Source organism: Actinia tenebrosa, unplaced genomic scaffold (assembly GCF_029948245.1).
Source record: "Actinia tenebrosa isolate PJP-AT-01 unplaced genomic scaffold, QUT_ActTen_1.0 PGA_scaffold3__52_contigs__length_22856419, whole genome shotgun sequence".
Lineage (NCBI taxonomy): Eukaryota > Metazoa > Cnidaria > Anthozoa > Actiniaria > Actiniidae > Actinia > Actinia tenebrosa.
In genome coordinates this window covers 5,371,152-5,386,975 of record NW_028292580.1, presented here as the reverse complement: position 1 = coordinate 5,386,975, position 15,824 = coordinate 5,371,152, and the positions used below count along the sequence as shown (strand labels likewise).

Here is a 15,824-nt window from a genome sequence, read left to right as displayed (position 1 = left end):
ATATGAGAATCACTCTACTTCATATACTTAACGTATCTAAAAATTCTAGCAAGTTACAAGGCATAGTTAGATTCAAATTCTCGGATAATTAGAAAACGGCAGACCATGAAACAGTTGCAGTAGCAACGACAGCAACAGTAGCAAACCAAGACCGACAACCAATTACACACACACTTTAGTGTCGTTTGGCAATTTGCCAACCACGCAATTATATGCAAACGCCACTTATTAAAGTAACATGTGCCCCAAACCCATGGCTACCTTATTCTATTTTACTTTGGGCTATTGCTATTTATCACATGCAAAACAACAAAAGAAGACAAACGTCTATCTTAAAAGCATTCTGCAAAGCAAGAAAGAAAAAGTAAATATCTAGACAAAAAGAAAACAAAAATTATATTATGCACACGTAATTCAATCAAGGTATATTACACCGCAATATATATAGTGTACCACTAAAGGAAAAAGGAAACGTTAAACACAACTTTCATTCCATTCGAGAATGCCAAAATTGAACCTCTGGCAAAATTGTAACGCACGCCAATGCATTTTTAATCACATGATATCAACTTTTGAAATAATATGTTACTGCTGTTTGTATTGTTGTTTGTATTTTTTGTTCTTATTGTACATGAATGATTTTAGCATGTGTGCTGAAATGTTGGAATTTTATCTGTTTGCAGATGTTTCCAATATTTATAGCTCTCATAAGAGCCTACAAGCTCTTGAGTCACTAATTAATGAAAAGTTAAAAGACATTAGTAATTGGTTGTGTTGTAATAGTCTGTCACTTAATATTGATAAAACAAACTTTGTTGTTTTTCATCCTCAACAAAATAATCGAAACTTTCATATTAATTTACACATAAATAGTAAAAGTATTAAGGAAGTAAAAACAGTGAAGTACTTAGGTTTAGACTTATTTAGACTCCAATCTAAATTGGAAACATCACATCCATTATATAGAAGGGAAAGTTAAAAGAAGTATAGGCACTTTATTTCAAATTCGAAAATTTGGTACGCCTAAAACACTTGTATTATTCTTTAATTTATCCTTATTTTACTTATGGTTTAATGTATGGGGTAATACCTATGTAACTTATTTAAATCCACTTGTTACTCTCCAGAAATGGGTAGTAAGAATTTTCACTTTTTCACCCTTTGATGCTCATACTAGTCCTCTATTTAAACAACTTAGTATCATTAAATGTTTGGATCTTATTTCACTTCATAAGAGCGTAACTTCTTATGCAATCTTGTAAGTTTCGAAATTTCCCTAAGGTAAGGATTAACTTTGCGGTAATTTATTCCATGGTCTGATTTGTGTGGTTCGTTCTGTTCAAAAATATATCTTCTTCTTTTAACGTGATGCATAAAATTTACCACAAAAATGAAAGAGAGTTAAGAAGATATGAATTGTATAAAGACCTAGCTAACGGTAAGTAGGTAAAGGTAATATATTTCTTTAGTTGTATCTTAGTCTGAGCATAGTAATAGAGCGAGATGACTAATATATATGGTCAGTAAGCGAGTCAGTTTGATAATGAATCGGCAACTGATATGCAATACACCAACTTTACCAGAAAAAAGTAAACACAACTGTATTTGTTTCGTGATTTGATATGTTTATCTCAACACAAATATTACTAGATTTAAAGCATTTAATGTTGAAAGTTTACGTATTGAATCCTAGAGAATACATTACTTCCGTTGATATGTAAACGATCTTGACCTGTTGTGTGACATACTTTTTTACTCGTAGCAGTTTTTTATTATCAATTTTGTATTAATTTACGATTAACAAGTTTAAAAAGCACAATTTTACTCTACAATAACACTTAAGATGTAACAGAACAGCTTTCTTTTTCTCTCATATTTTGCATATCTCAATAATGAATGCCAGCGTTGGAAATTAGTTAGTCGCATTTCGTGTTTCACCGCCTCCAAATAAAATTCGCTCGCGGGTTGGCGTTTTATTTGTAGAAGCTCCGATTTGGCCTAACGACACTTGAAGGGATGTTCTTTAATGTGATGTGGATTACTTTTCGATTTGTTAGGTACCAGCAGAGATATTGGTGTCTAAATTTCGTCTAAAATTTGACCGTCAATTGATCACAAAAGAAAGAGGGTTTTAAGAAGCTAAATATAAGTGAAAATAAAATAGTTGATAAAAAAACAAATAGTACATATTAAAGATACAATGTTAAGTTAGCTTCATGGGAAATATGGTTTGAATTGGTTACTTTTTACGCCGTCTAGTGCTTATTGAAGTTGGCTTTCGATTTATGCATATTAATTAGGAAAAATCAATATTTTAATCGATTTTTCAAACTTTCGTAAATTTCACAAAAATAAAATTGCGCTTGCACTTTTTGATCGTGTTTTCTGAAATACCTATCTATAAAGGTTCTTTTGGTGAAATAAAATCAACTTTGATTTTTTGCAACTGTCTTGGGTTTCTCGACCGTTACAGACATACGCTCATCATTCTTTATCGATGTACATTGTTTTAATAACAATCTTCCATAAGTCATTAACCCTTTAACATTACGCGCCAATGTTTATCGGTCGCCGGCGACCGACAAATTTCGACTGGGATCCCTTTGTTATTTCATTATGAATAAATTAGTCAATCATATCAAACATAAGAATTTATCTTTATTTAGATATAACGGGCTTTTTGATTGGCTAAAATAAGTTTTACACACCGAGGGGACCGTTAGTGAGTTTTGTCGCGACGCCAACCAATCCAGCCGCCATGATGGAAAAACGTGGCGTAACACATTCAAAGTTTGTAGGAAAAAGAATAGAAATTAATGGCTAAAAACCAAAATAAAACCTATCACAGCGTTGAAGAAGTTCTTAAAGATGTTTTAGATAGCGATGTTGAATTTGATTCGGATTCTGAACTCGGTGAATTGTCTTCTGATGAGGAGGAATTGATCAACCAAGGACTTGACCCTGAATTGGACGTCGATCAGCCAAGGTATGTTTCTATCCCTTCATTATCTTGATGGTTTTTTATCCAAAACAATCGAAATAATATTTTCGTGTCCTTATTATGAAAGAAATACAATTACTTTGTGTAATGTTCGTCAAATTTGCGCATATTCGTGCACACTGAAAACAATCACTTGTCGTTGATCAGCTGGATGAAAATGTAAATTTCACGTGTAAAATAACCGTCATCTTTTGTACCTTGCAGATATAATGTGCTCTATAATTCGATTTCTGTTTGCTCATAATTTCTTCAACTGTTAATTTTTTATCTATTTGTTTGTCTGAAAATAAAATAACTCACATTTTCAGGAATATTTGATATAAATATTGCGAGAAAAAACAACAAAATATCCTTATCAGACATAGTTATCAGGCTTGTCAGAAATTCTGATGCCATTGTTTGAACACACTATACAATAATATGATATGTCATGAACTTTGATTTTCATTCCATTTTTTTTGATAATGAATAGCTGTCATTTTTCATTGGCATCACAGAAAGAACAGCAGCTACAAAAAGTTGTAATGTCATGCTTATCCAGGTTTATTTACTAATATTGCAGTGATGACGGTTCAGAAGAAACAGATGCTGCGCCTAGAACTTTGGCCGAAATCAAGTATTCTGCACAAGCACCTAAAAAATCAAGAAAAGATAAACCAGCGAAAAAAGATAAAATTCAGCCCCAGAGTTGGAATTCCCCAAGTAAAGCTGACAAGGACCCAGAGAGGAGGAGATTCAAACCTTTGCGAGAGCCAGGGCTTCAGCTACCAGTTGATCAAGAGTGGAAGCCAACAGATTTTTTCAAACTGTTTTTTTCTGTAGACAGTGTGAAAACTATAATCAAGAACACTGAAGAGTATGCTGCTACACTGAAAGCAAAAAGGCCATACTTGAGATGGTATCCTTTGACAGTCAAAGAATTTTATGCCTTCTTGGGTATAATAATATTCATGGGATTGGTTGATGTACCAACTGTTTCAGAGTACTGGAACTCTGATGGATTTTTTGGACAAGAATTTGTTAGAAATTCAAGAATTTGCAAAACAAGATTTGCCAATATTCTTGTCTGTCTCCACTTGTGTAACTTGGAAGAAGAAAGAGAAAAGGAAAGGAAAAAGCAAAGGCAAGAGATCCATGACCCACTTCTGAAATTGAAACCTCTATTAGATGAACTTGTACTTTGTTGTTCATCATATTATGTTCCAGGTCAGGCAATTTCTATTGATGAGAGGATGGTAGCTTTTAAAGGAAGAATCGGCATGAAGCAGTATCTCAAAGACAAACCCACAAAGTGGGGTTTCAAACTTTGGGTCCTTGCAGATTCAACAACAGGTTATACCTACAAGTTTCAAATATATACTGGAAAGCGTCTTACCAAAACAAAAAATGGTCTTGGGCATGATGTAGTTATGGACTTGATGCAGGGTTTGTTCAACCAGGGATATCACTTGTACGTTGACAACTTTTATTCATCTCCAACACTATTTTGTGACCTCTTTGTTCAGGGCTGCTTCTGCACAGGAACTGTTCGTGATAATAGGACTGGATTTCCAAAAGGGTTTGGTAATCCTTTACCTAAAAGAGCTGAACGTGGATCCTCAAGATGGTTTCGTGATGGACAGCTGGTGTTTGTGAAATGGAAAGACACAAAGGAAGTTACAGTTATGAGCACATATTGGAAAGCTACTGGGACTGATACAGTACAGCGCAAGAAAAAAAGGAATGGAGAATATACTGTGCAAAATGTCAACATTCCACCACCAATCGTAGATTATAACAGGAATATGGGTGGGGTTGACCTCTCCGATCAGCTCATAAAGTATTACCAAGTGCTAAAGAAAACCAGAAAATGGTGGAAGACTTTATTTTTTCACTTCATAGATGTAGCTATTGTGAATGGTTACATTATTAACAAAACAGCTGGTGGAACTCTTGACCATAAGAATTTTCGAAGGCAAATAGCAATAGATCTTGTGTCCACCAATACTGATGTTGAAGCTGAAGTAACTACCCCAAGACCTGGTCGTGCATCAAGAAGTGATGTTAGAGCACAGCATTGTCCTATTCCATTGATGACAGACCTAGACAAATCTGACAAGGCAACAACTGGACGTAAAAACTGCAAACTCTGCTACATCAGAGAGAAAAAACAACAACGGACACCATGGCAATGCTCCAAGTGTTTGGTCCCCTTATGCTTGCAGCTTGAGCGCAACTGCTTCCAGCATTGGCATACTGCTGCTTGTGACAATATTAGGGAATAGAAGTTTCCCCAAGCCAGAAAAACTGGGATTCCATACTGCTTTTACTCCTTAAATCCTAAGTAACCCTTTGAAAAATTATGTAAATCATAGTTTGAAAAAAGCATTTCGAAACGAAAGAATTTTGTGATTCTTTATCATTTATATAGTAGATCACAAAATTTATTTAAATCTTTATTATTGTTTCACTTTACCTTAAATATTGCCTTGGGAAAGTTTTTTCTTAATTTATGTGGATAAAAACAATCATTTTGAGTGTTTCTAGAAAAGACAGACTCAAAATAGATAATATGCATGATTTTGCCTAGTTTGCATAAATTAACCGCTCCAATAATAAAAAAATAAAAAAATCCAAAAAAAACTCTTGAAGTCTAACCAAAGTTTTTTCTAAAGCTATATATCTCAAAATGATTAATTTGGAGCTTTTAAAACTGTTTCAGCTGTTTGAAACTTCATGCTAGAATAAAAAATGCAATTTTGAAAATGTTGATTTATTTATAATCACGTGATTGATGACGTCATATACTCATAGGGGTCCCTCTACTACAATTTTTAAAAAATTGTGACGAAAGCTTATTCATTAAGCTTTATGAAAAATATATACATAATGAGGTTTTTTTTACAATGGAGCTGTATTTATTTTTATTAGCAAGAGGGTCAAAAATACCAGAAAAAATAGGAACACGAAAGGGTTAATGATTTGTTTAAGAGTGTTAAAACTTTACACAATTATAATACAAGGTTATCTTCTAAAAATAATTATTATCTTCCACCTGTTAGAACGAATTATGGCAAATTCAATCTTAGATATGTAGGTGTTAAAGCCTGTCTTTCAATTGATAAAAAATATTAAGTCTTTCTCTAGATCTCGATTTAAGAAACATAATTTCCTCTATATTAAGCACTTATTGATACGACTCGCTTGCTTTCAATTTTTTGTTTTTGTTTGTTAGCTTGTTTTTCTTTTTTTATTGATTGTATTAATTAAGTTTACTCTTCTTGTTAATTATTAATTTTGCGACCTTACGTTTGTCAATTTCCTCTAGATGGCTTTCTAGCTCGATTAGTTTTGCTATACCTAAAAATCCTGTACTGTAAATAGGTTATTTATTTAAATATATATATACGATATGATTGTAATTGTAAATTGTAATTGTAAAATTAAGTACGAATAAAATTATTGTTGTTGTTGTTGTTGTTGTTGTTGTATATGGCGTGTTTTTCGTATCAAAAATTCAAATTCACCATTCGTCTTACAAGTTTGTTACTCGTCTTTCAAGTTGGACACTTGTCTTTCAAGTTGGACACTCGTCTTTCAAGTTGGACATAGTCGTCTTTTAAGTTTGACATTCATTTTTCAAGTTGGACATTCCATTTTCAAGTTGGACATTCAATTTTCAAGTGAAGTGCCAGCAAGGAATGTCCAAGTGGTCTTCTCGAGAGAAGTTGTACATTTGTCTCTTGAGGCTAAAAACTGGGTTCACCATCAGGACGTTGTCTGTATTACTCAGTTCTCCCGACAAGGAAATCAAAGATAGCTATATCAGAGTAATATTTACAACGTTTATTCAGCTGATGTATAAGATTTTTCGACAAATGGAGACGGTGATGCTCCCATCGAGACAGCTACTGAGCCGCTTTCTACCAAGGATTTTCAAGACCCTTAAAAATGTGCGATGCAGAATTGACTGCACAGAATTTCGTGTTGACACGTCGAGGAACTTTGCTTAACAAGGAAATACCTTTTCCTCGTACGAACACGCCAACACTTTTAAGTGTCTCATTGCATGTACACCAAATGGCGGAGCATGTTTTATATCAGATCTGTTTGAGGGAAACATTTCTGACGTTGAAATTTTTGAGATAAGTAAAATTATGAAGCACATTCAACCAGGGGATGTTATTTTAGCTGACAGAGGCTTTACAGTTCAAGATAACTTGTACACACTCCAAGCCAAAGTAAAAATTCCTTCATTTTTGAAGGGGAGAAAGAGCCTATCAGCACAAGAAGAACTTGACACAAGAGTTATAAAAAAGGCGAGAATACACATTGAACGATTCAATCAGAGACTCCAACAGTTTAAGCCTGTGGGAAGGAAAATCCCTCTTTCGATTGCACCATTAGCTACACAAATGGTGCTAGTTGCTTGCGTGCTTGTTAATTTCTAAGAGGTACTATGTAAGTACATCATGCATGTGATCATAGCTAGGGGATGCCTATGATAGGGTGCACCTGTAACTGAGAAAGAGAAACTGAAAGTGGTATCGTACAACAAATACCATTCAAACACAAGTCTCTGGTTTTACTGATCTTAGAAAGAAATAGTTAAAGTAAATGAAGCGGGACCAAGTTAAGTCTCAAGTATATTCACACACAATAAATATAATTATGATTCACAAAAATAAATTACGTTTATATATGGATATTTATACTTGATAAATAAGTAGTCAAAAATATTACATTTCTACGTCATTTCTACTTCTCCATTTCTAATCCACTGGGTGGATGTAAGAAGCTTAACTTTTATAACATTTTCTATTTACAGTATGTCGGAGTCGGAGTCAGGAGGAAGTAGGGGAAAGAGGGAGGCTGTTCAGGGAGTGAGGTACGTATATGAAAAAAAAAACAACAAGTCTCAAGTACCAAGTATATTCACACACAATAAATACAATCATAATTCACAAAATTAAGCTACAAAATGTTTTTATATGTATATTTATACTTGATAAATAAGTAGTCAAAAATATTATATTTCTACGTCATTTCTAGTTCTCCATTTCAGATCCTCTGGGTGCATGTAATAAGCTTAACTTTAATATTATTCTTTTCTATTTGCAGTCAGTGGGAGTCGGAGAGAGAGGCGCAAGATGGACTGGGAGATAGGTACGTAAAGCTTCCCAGTGCTGCACAATGCATTCGTTCATTCCATTTTCCTAATCTGTGCCTTGCATTTGCAGTCCGCCAACAAAAGCCAAGCGTGCGCGAAAAGCGTCGGCGCCACAACACAGGGAAAGGGTCCAAATTTTTTCTTTATATTATCAACATGCACTGTTATGCCACAGCCCCGGGAGTGCTTCACAACACTAGCTGAACATATCTATTCGTATTGAAATGTTAAGCAGAGTCTTTCTCTTGCTTTTGGAGTGAGTGGCAACCATATAGAAAAGTCTCCAATATTAAATTTCGCCGAAACTTATCATATTTGTTATACATCTCATTATCATCGTGTTTGTCTACATATCTGCAAAAGCCAGGTCCAAACGCTGACGCATCTCTAACTTCCAGGACACCGAGGCCGCCATGGAAAGACCTACAGGATAAGAGAACAAACGTTTTTTTGATAATTGTGCTGGTAAATAGCTTAGCCTCTGGCTGGGCACACCTTACCCGTAGTCGTCGGCGGTGGCGACTACTGCTGCAGCCAGCAAGATAGCCATTGCGAATAAATAAAGGGATTGGAATGAATGTCATCAGAACCATAGTGCGTGCTCGAAGAGGTCGAACATATGATCTCACCTTGATGTGACAGTATTGTATTCAACAAATCAGTGTAATGCTTCTCGGCACTTGAAGGAGGAGCGGACGAGGAGGAGGAGAACGAAGACCTGCCTGGATTCATAGTGCAGGATGACGGACGTGGGTGCCTCTAGTCATTTTCTGAATGTAAAGCATTTTTTTCATAAGATATAATGTAAAATAAAACTAGATCAGAAAGAAAAAATGCACTAATATATATATATATATATGTGTGTGTGTGTGTGTGTGTGTGTGTAAAATATGGAAAGGAAAATATCCACAGATGAACACGACGATGACCCGTCTCTCTATAGGGCACTCAAGGGCCTCAGGGAGCTTAGGGGCATACAGCCCTACTTCCATGCGGCCTTCTTCGTCATGAGCGAGGACCCGCTGCAGTTTAATTTCCAGCTGAGGTAGCTGGACACTCCCAGCCTTCCTTGCCTGATCAACGGGTCACGGGAGGACGGCCTGGTGGTGTTAAGCTCGGTGGAGGAGACGGTGGGTTACCTGCCCAGACAGCTGTCAGCCTAGTCTGCCAGTCAGCAGGTGCCCACAGACCGTACACAACGCAAGAGGGGCGCCCCCCTCTCCAAAGAGGACCTCCACGTCAGGGCCAAACCACCCCCTCATTGGAGCACTTAGAGCGCGCAATGCATTATGGATAGAGATGCTCTCAAAACAAAATGGCGGCCCGTTTAGAGCATAAGGTTCGAGCGAAGTTAATGACCTGCAAATTGTCTATTAATTCCGAGTCCGAAGAAGAGGAATTTATTTTGCAAAACCTATTTAAAGAACTCGACTCTCTCACGGAGGGAATTATTGAGAAACAGAAGAATTCTACGTTGAAAGAATACCATGTGCTAGTTGATTTGTGGCCAATGGCAAAGCGGACGCTCTCAAGCCTACACCAAGCTATCATTAAAAGACTGAGGTCAACTCCTTCATTATCTACCCCATGGCGTTCATTTTTCCAGAAAGATGTTCCCGTTGAGGTGTTTAATATCATCTTGAAGATATTCAAGCGAAATGGATTTGGTCACGAAACGAGTGAAACCAAGGCTAAAGTGAACATTTCTATCTATGATTTGCGAAAAGCTGTTTACTTATTTAATTATATGAACAAAGATGGAGTTATTATAGACAAGTGTATGCTGTTGAGAAAGAACTTCAAGGACGGAGAATGTGCTTCAGTTGTATTGTCGAGAGACAAACCTTTCGACATAAAGTACAACAAGAACAGTGAAGTTTTGTCAATATCATTCTCATATGGTTTTTGGAATCGCAATGGCATTCCCCAACACTAAAAAGTACTGTACATTTTATACCCAGATACTTCGTTTGAATTTCACGTTGCTTTATTCTATCAGCATTCCTTGTTTTTATTCAGAATTATCATACTCTACACAGTGAGAGAATTGAACACTGAAAAAGTAAATATTATACAAAACTTTCTTTATTCACAAAACCTTAGCCAACATGTTTTCAAATATTAGATAATTCTCAATGAACTGCCACTTTTCACAAATCTGTTTGGAACATCTTAACTGAAAAAATATATTTGGTTGTAAAAGCTGTTATTTTTCTTGTTTCTTGTTTTGTTTTGTAAGTTTATTTTCTTTTGTTTTTGTTTTTGTTTGTTGTTGTTATATTAAATATGAAAAGCTATGAAACTGTCCAGAGATTTTAGAGTGCATTTAGTCAAACTGTGAAATAGTTGATGTTACCTAAAATTAGATAACTATTTTACTATTTTAGCTTACGTCACATAAATTTGAATTTAGCAGCATAAATTTATTTAATTAGTTAGCTATTTAAGTGACGTCACCTAAAATAGTAAAATAGTTATCTAATTTAGGTAACGTCAACTATTTCACAGTTTGACTAAATGCACTCTATAGGGCTGATTGACAAATTTCTTTATCTGAGGACTAATAGCAGTTTCTTTGAAAGCTGCTTTATTACACTGATAGCTAATCAGAAAGCTATCGAAGCTGTCCAGGCATTTCAGGTGTCTGAAAAACTGCGCCTACTATTTCTTCCCATTTGCTAATGGGGGCAGATCAACAAATGTCTTTATCTGAGGACTGATTTTTCCAGAAACAGCAGTTCCTTTGATAGCTATCAAAAGATCACTTGTGCAGATTCTGCATCCTTCATCAGCTGCTTCTTTTGGCATGCCACAGTAACACATTGCTTTGTCACTCTCTTGGACCTTCTTAGGTATAAAGGATTCTGTACGATTCTCTTCATATGTTGTACTGAAGGGATTCATCTCCCTTAGCCATATCTGGCACACAAATTCATGTCGGAATACAATCCACCATCTTAGATGTTTTTGGACATTGCATGTGTTTTCAGTGTACTTGGCGAGCTGTATGTGTTTTGCCTCTCGGCCTTGCATCGAATTCAGGCCTAGACCATAGCCAAGCTCGTCAAATAACTGATTGGTGTGTTGAGGTATTGCATACCCAATTGTCCAAATGGTTGGGTTGACTTTAGCTAGCAGTTGGGAATAAGTGTTGAAATAATGTTGACAAAGAGTCTTCAAGTCATCAACTTGAGACCTAGAATAAAGCAAATGCAATAAATTCAGTTGATAATTTTGGGGTGATAGCTCTTAAACTATACAAAGCACTAAGTAAATGGTGCCAAATAGCACTATTTGAACATGATTTAGTACTATGTTTCTAAGGTTTAGTGGTAATTTTAGTGCATTTGCAGGGTTTAAGTGCAACCACCTAGAATACTTTTGTTGCAAGACCAACACTATCTATTACCATCAATATTGATATTATGAGGGTCCCAGAGAAACCAACGTTTCCGAAAAGTTCTACAATTTTGTTTACCCTCCGAAATGCCGAACCAAAAAAAGGGGTTTGCATTCTGGGCTCTGGGGTGCGAATATTTTCAAAATGGACCAAAACACAATTATCATAGAGTCGTTTTAGTAAAATATGAAACAAAAAGTGTACTGTTTGCTCCTGTGGGGGGTGGGGCTGCACCGTCGCTGGCCCCATGCATCCCAAAGCTACAGTCCTTATTTTCTTTTGTAAATTTATCACATATTTGAGAATGTATGTCTATTCACTTATTTTACTTATGAATACCTGTCAAGTTCAACTCTTGAATAAATGGAGGCAGCATCTCTGAGCTGTAATCCAATGAATGCTAGGCAATGGATTTGTAACACTGACCCCTTTGATAAGGTAGGAAATGCTAAGACTTCATGAACCATTGAACTGAAGTGCCACGAAAACCTGAAATACAAATAGAAACTAGCGAGTGAACTAGTAAGGGCTGCATCGGCATGTGGCCATACAATAAGAAGTGAAATGAAATATATAACACCATATAAAACAAGAACTTATTTCACTGATGTTTCAAGCCTTAGCTCTTCGTAGGAGTGCTAATACTTGAAACAACAATGAAATAAATTTTATTCACATGAAAACCTTTTAGATTCCAGCCCTGTGAATCTGTAGGAGAAGGTAAGCCCCTTTGTTCTCTTCTCATTGAACCATCGCTCAAAACTCTTGAAAAGTCTTGTGCAGTGTGCTGTATCTTTGACACATTTCATGAGTTTCATTAATGGTGTGTTATCTTGGATACCAGATAGTGATGCACTTGGAGGTACTTTAGTGTGTGCCATAGCAATAGTTAGTACATTATTGAACCACTGCTGCCACCCATTGTTTGTGTTATGTAGTGGTTCTGCTTTGATAATGCCAAGATATTGTCCCAGTGGGGGTGTATGTTCTTGTCTGGATTTATTCTTTGAGATGAATTTGGTAACCTGATTTCTTTGTTTACCATCAGGATCCTTTAACTTTCTTTTGAACTTTTCAACCTCTTCAGCTGTTTTGATTCTTTCTTGATAATCCCATTCCTTCCATGTGGCATTAGAACCACCTATTGAACCACCAATGATATTTTTGTTATCTTGGTGGACATTTGCAAATGGTGAGAAATAGTAGGCGCAGTTATTCAGTTCACCTGACATAACTGAAGCCCATTTCATATCGCATGGGATCAATTTAAACTGAAAGACAATTTTATGGCCATTATCAGTTTCTAAAACTTTGCCTTCAATGTCCTTCATTTCCTCCTTCAAATGCTTTGTGTATTGTAACATCAAGGGGTGGTCTTCAGCAACCTTTGCACCCATTAACAGGTGATTCTCATGACAGCTTTGAACTCTCTTCAGCAAATTTAGAATGCTAACTAAGTATGCTACGAGAAAGGAAAGAAGGAAAATAAAATCAATATCACATAACAGTGTACTTTAAATATGTTTCATCTTTCATTCAATTAATGTTTTCATGTGTTTTATACTGATTTTCAAAATCTCATCAATTGAGTCATAAAGAATTGACAAAAGAAATGATGAACTGTGACAGGTATTTTAAACTCTGATAAACATTCATTCCTAATTTACATAATAAATACAAAATATTTTCATCTATGTTATGTAAATTAGGAATGAAACTTTATCAGAGTTGTTTAAAATACCTGTCACAGTCATTATTTTGTTTTGTCGATAAATGTTTATGAATCAGTTAATGAGTTTTTGAAAATCAGTATAAAACACAAGACAACATATTAATTGGATCAAAGATTCAATTATTTAGAGTTGTCTGCTTGCAATTGACTATCTGTAGATACCTGACTGTACATATATCTAATTAAATCTGTTTTTCATTTTATTTATTGCTATTAATACTCTACCAGTGGAAGTTTCGTTTTTCCCAAAGGGGGCGCCATCTGCACCTATAGCTATGTACATCACTCCGTGCTTTCCATTGAACCAATGTAGGCATGGGATTTTCTCATCTAGCTGTATGTATAAATCTGCAAGTCTTAGCAAAAATGGTTTCAATGGTCTGTACACCCCAGGGCTTGATTCAGTAGAGTATTGTTCAGCCAGTGTGTCCAGTGACTGCAGTTTACCAATATTTATAGTGGAGATATATGCCATGAGATCTTTATAGGGCAATATTTTGGGGATCTCACACCCTTTAATGAATTCAGTTTTCTGATTTTTTTTCCTTTTTTTCTCAGTTTCCTTTATGGTATCTGTACTGTTTCTAATACTGCTATACTTCCTTTTGCTAATGAGGCCACCTTGATACAATACTCTCATACTTCTAACCTTGTTTTGCATGCTTTTTTCATAACATTTAACTCTTTTCTTTATAATTGTTGGTATTACCTCCTCCGTGCACCTCGTTGATTTCTCAACATAAGTAGTTAAATCTTTTTTGCTGACATCTGATACAAGAGTTGTCCACATTCCAGCATATATTGGCTTGTTATCTTTTACTGAGAAAGGGGAACAGTGAATTGGACGCAGAGCATTGAGTGTTTTTCTTCTTCTTCTTCGAAACTGATGCCTTGAGAGGTTCAATTTGTCACTTGATGTTTTATCTAGAACACTGCTTAATCTTGGCCTCCTAGAAATCAACAAGATCAAAATATAAGTCAATCACTGCCAATGTTAAATTCTTATATTTACAAATCCAAACTAAATTCTCTCTCTAAAACCATAGGTAAAACAGTATCAGTAGCAGAAATGATTTTGCTTAGTCAATAAATAACAAAAAGAAAACACCATGGCTTGAGGGCTTAACCTACAATATTTTAAGTTTGCCTATTCTTTCACTGAGACGAAGGAATTCCTTCTCGTACACTGTATGTTACACAGTATGCACATAGTAACTCAAAAACTATTGTAGCACTTTACCTAGCTGCTAGTATTTATATGGTAATCACTCTAACTGAATGTTAATATGTAATAGTTTAATATTATGGCTTCAAGCAGATGAGATGAAAATGAGCCTTGATACATTGTATTAACCCCATATTCTTGCATGAATGATTCAAAAACAAAAGGATAATTTCATTGCGGGCTATGCTGTGTGTGATAACCCTCACATAAGGTAATAAACCAGTTTAAAAGGTAATTTTGTTTGGTCATTAGGGAATATTTGCATGCATTAATTAGGCCAATCCCTGTAAATTAGGGCATGGAGGAATTAAAACTCCAGTACAATTGTGGTTGTCACTATACTCTAAGATATCATTCAGCTAGATATCCTAATTAGCTGGTGCATGGAAATAGAGTGTTGAAATATAGACAAATATTTGTTCAAGCTTACTTGATCTTTTTCATTTCAGCTGAATTATCCTCCAAATCAGTTTTTAAGTCAGCAATCTGTTAAAGATATATTTAAGTCATGAACTTGTTTATTGAGACAAGTAATAATTCATAAAATAAGTTTTAAGCTTATAAACTGAAACTCACTTTTCTTTTCTTTCTTCTTAATTTTTCTTCGATATTATGAAGCTCTTCATTTCGTCTTTGCAGTTCGGCTTCTTTCTCGATTATACCAGCCTTCACCTGGTTGATTTTGATGTCAGTTTCGAGTTTTTTCTCAAGTTCTGCTTGCAGTCTCTCTTTTTTTAGTTGATTATAAGCCCCAAGTGGAAACCTTTGCTTCTTTGTACTCGTAGGTACCCTATGAAAGCCATGACAATTTGTTTTTAAAAAATCACGTAGCTCAACAAAAAGCACATAAAAAAGAAGATGGACAACCAAACTAAAATCGTATGATTTTCGGTTTTGGTTTAAGTATCGGTATAAAAAGCAATTTTAACACAAAAAAGTGATTACCTTGGGCTGTCTTTTGGAAAAGATTGCTCAAGAGAAGGAGCTCCTATCATCTTTTTCTTGCAAAAACAACGTGGCTAACCATGGCTCAAAATATATCATTCAAAAGCTTGTCTTCCATAGAATACATATCAGCCCGCCAAAGTCTACAAACTTGTACCTAGTCTTCTAAATTATTTTTTAAAAACCTCGGTTTTTCACCACACAGGACAACCATTATCATCCATGAATCTTTGCGAAACGAGAAGGGCCGCCATCTTGAAAAAAATGACCACGCGTAAAAGCTCCCTGGGAGGGGTGGTTTGGCCCCGGCGTGCTCTTTGAACATTAATGTGTGGCGTCGAGGAGTTGGACGCCAATCTTGGTTGGGTACTG

General features: G+C 35.5%; 1 protein-coding gene across 1 annotated transcript; it reads right to left on the bottom strand.

The window, feature by feature from the left end:
• Positions 1-10,673: 10,673 nt before the first annotated feature.
• Positions 10,674-15,502, bottom strand: LOC116293771 (uncharacterized). Its single transcript, XM_031701237.2, has 7 exons — positions 15,453-15,502; positions 15,084-15,297; positions 14,938-14,993; positions 13,508-14,229; positions 12,235-13,012; positions 11,890-12,039; positions 10,674-11,346 (listed from the first exon to the last, which is right to left on the bottom strand). Exons 1-7 carry the CDS (start codon positions 15,500-15,502, stop codon positions 10,812-10,814), a joined length of 2,505 nt encoding a protein of 834 aa, XP_031557097.2. The 3' UTR covers positions 10,674-10,811.
• Positions 15,503-15,824: the final 322 nt, after the last annotated feature.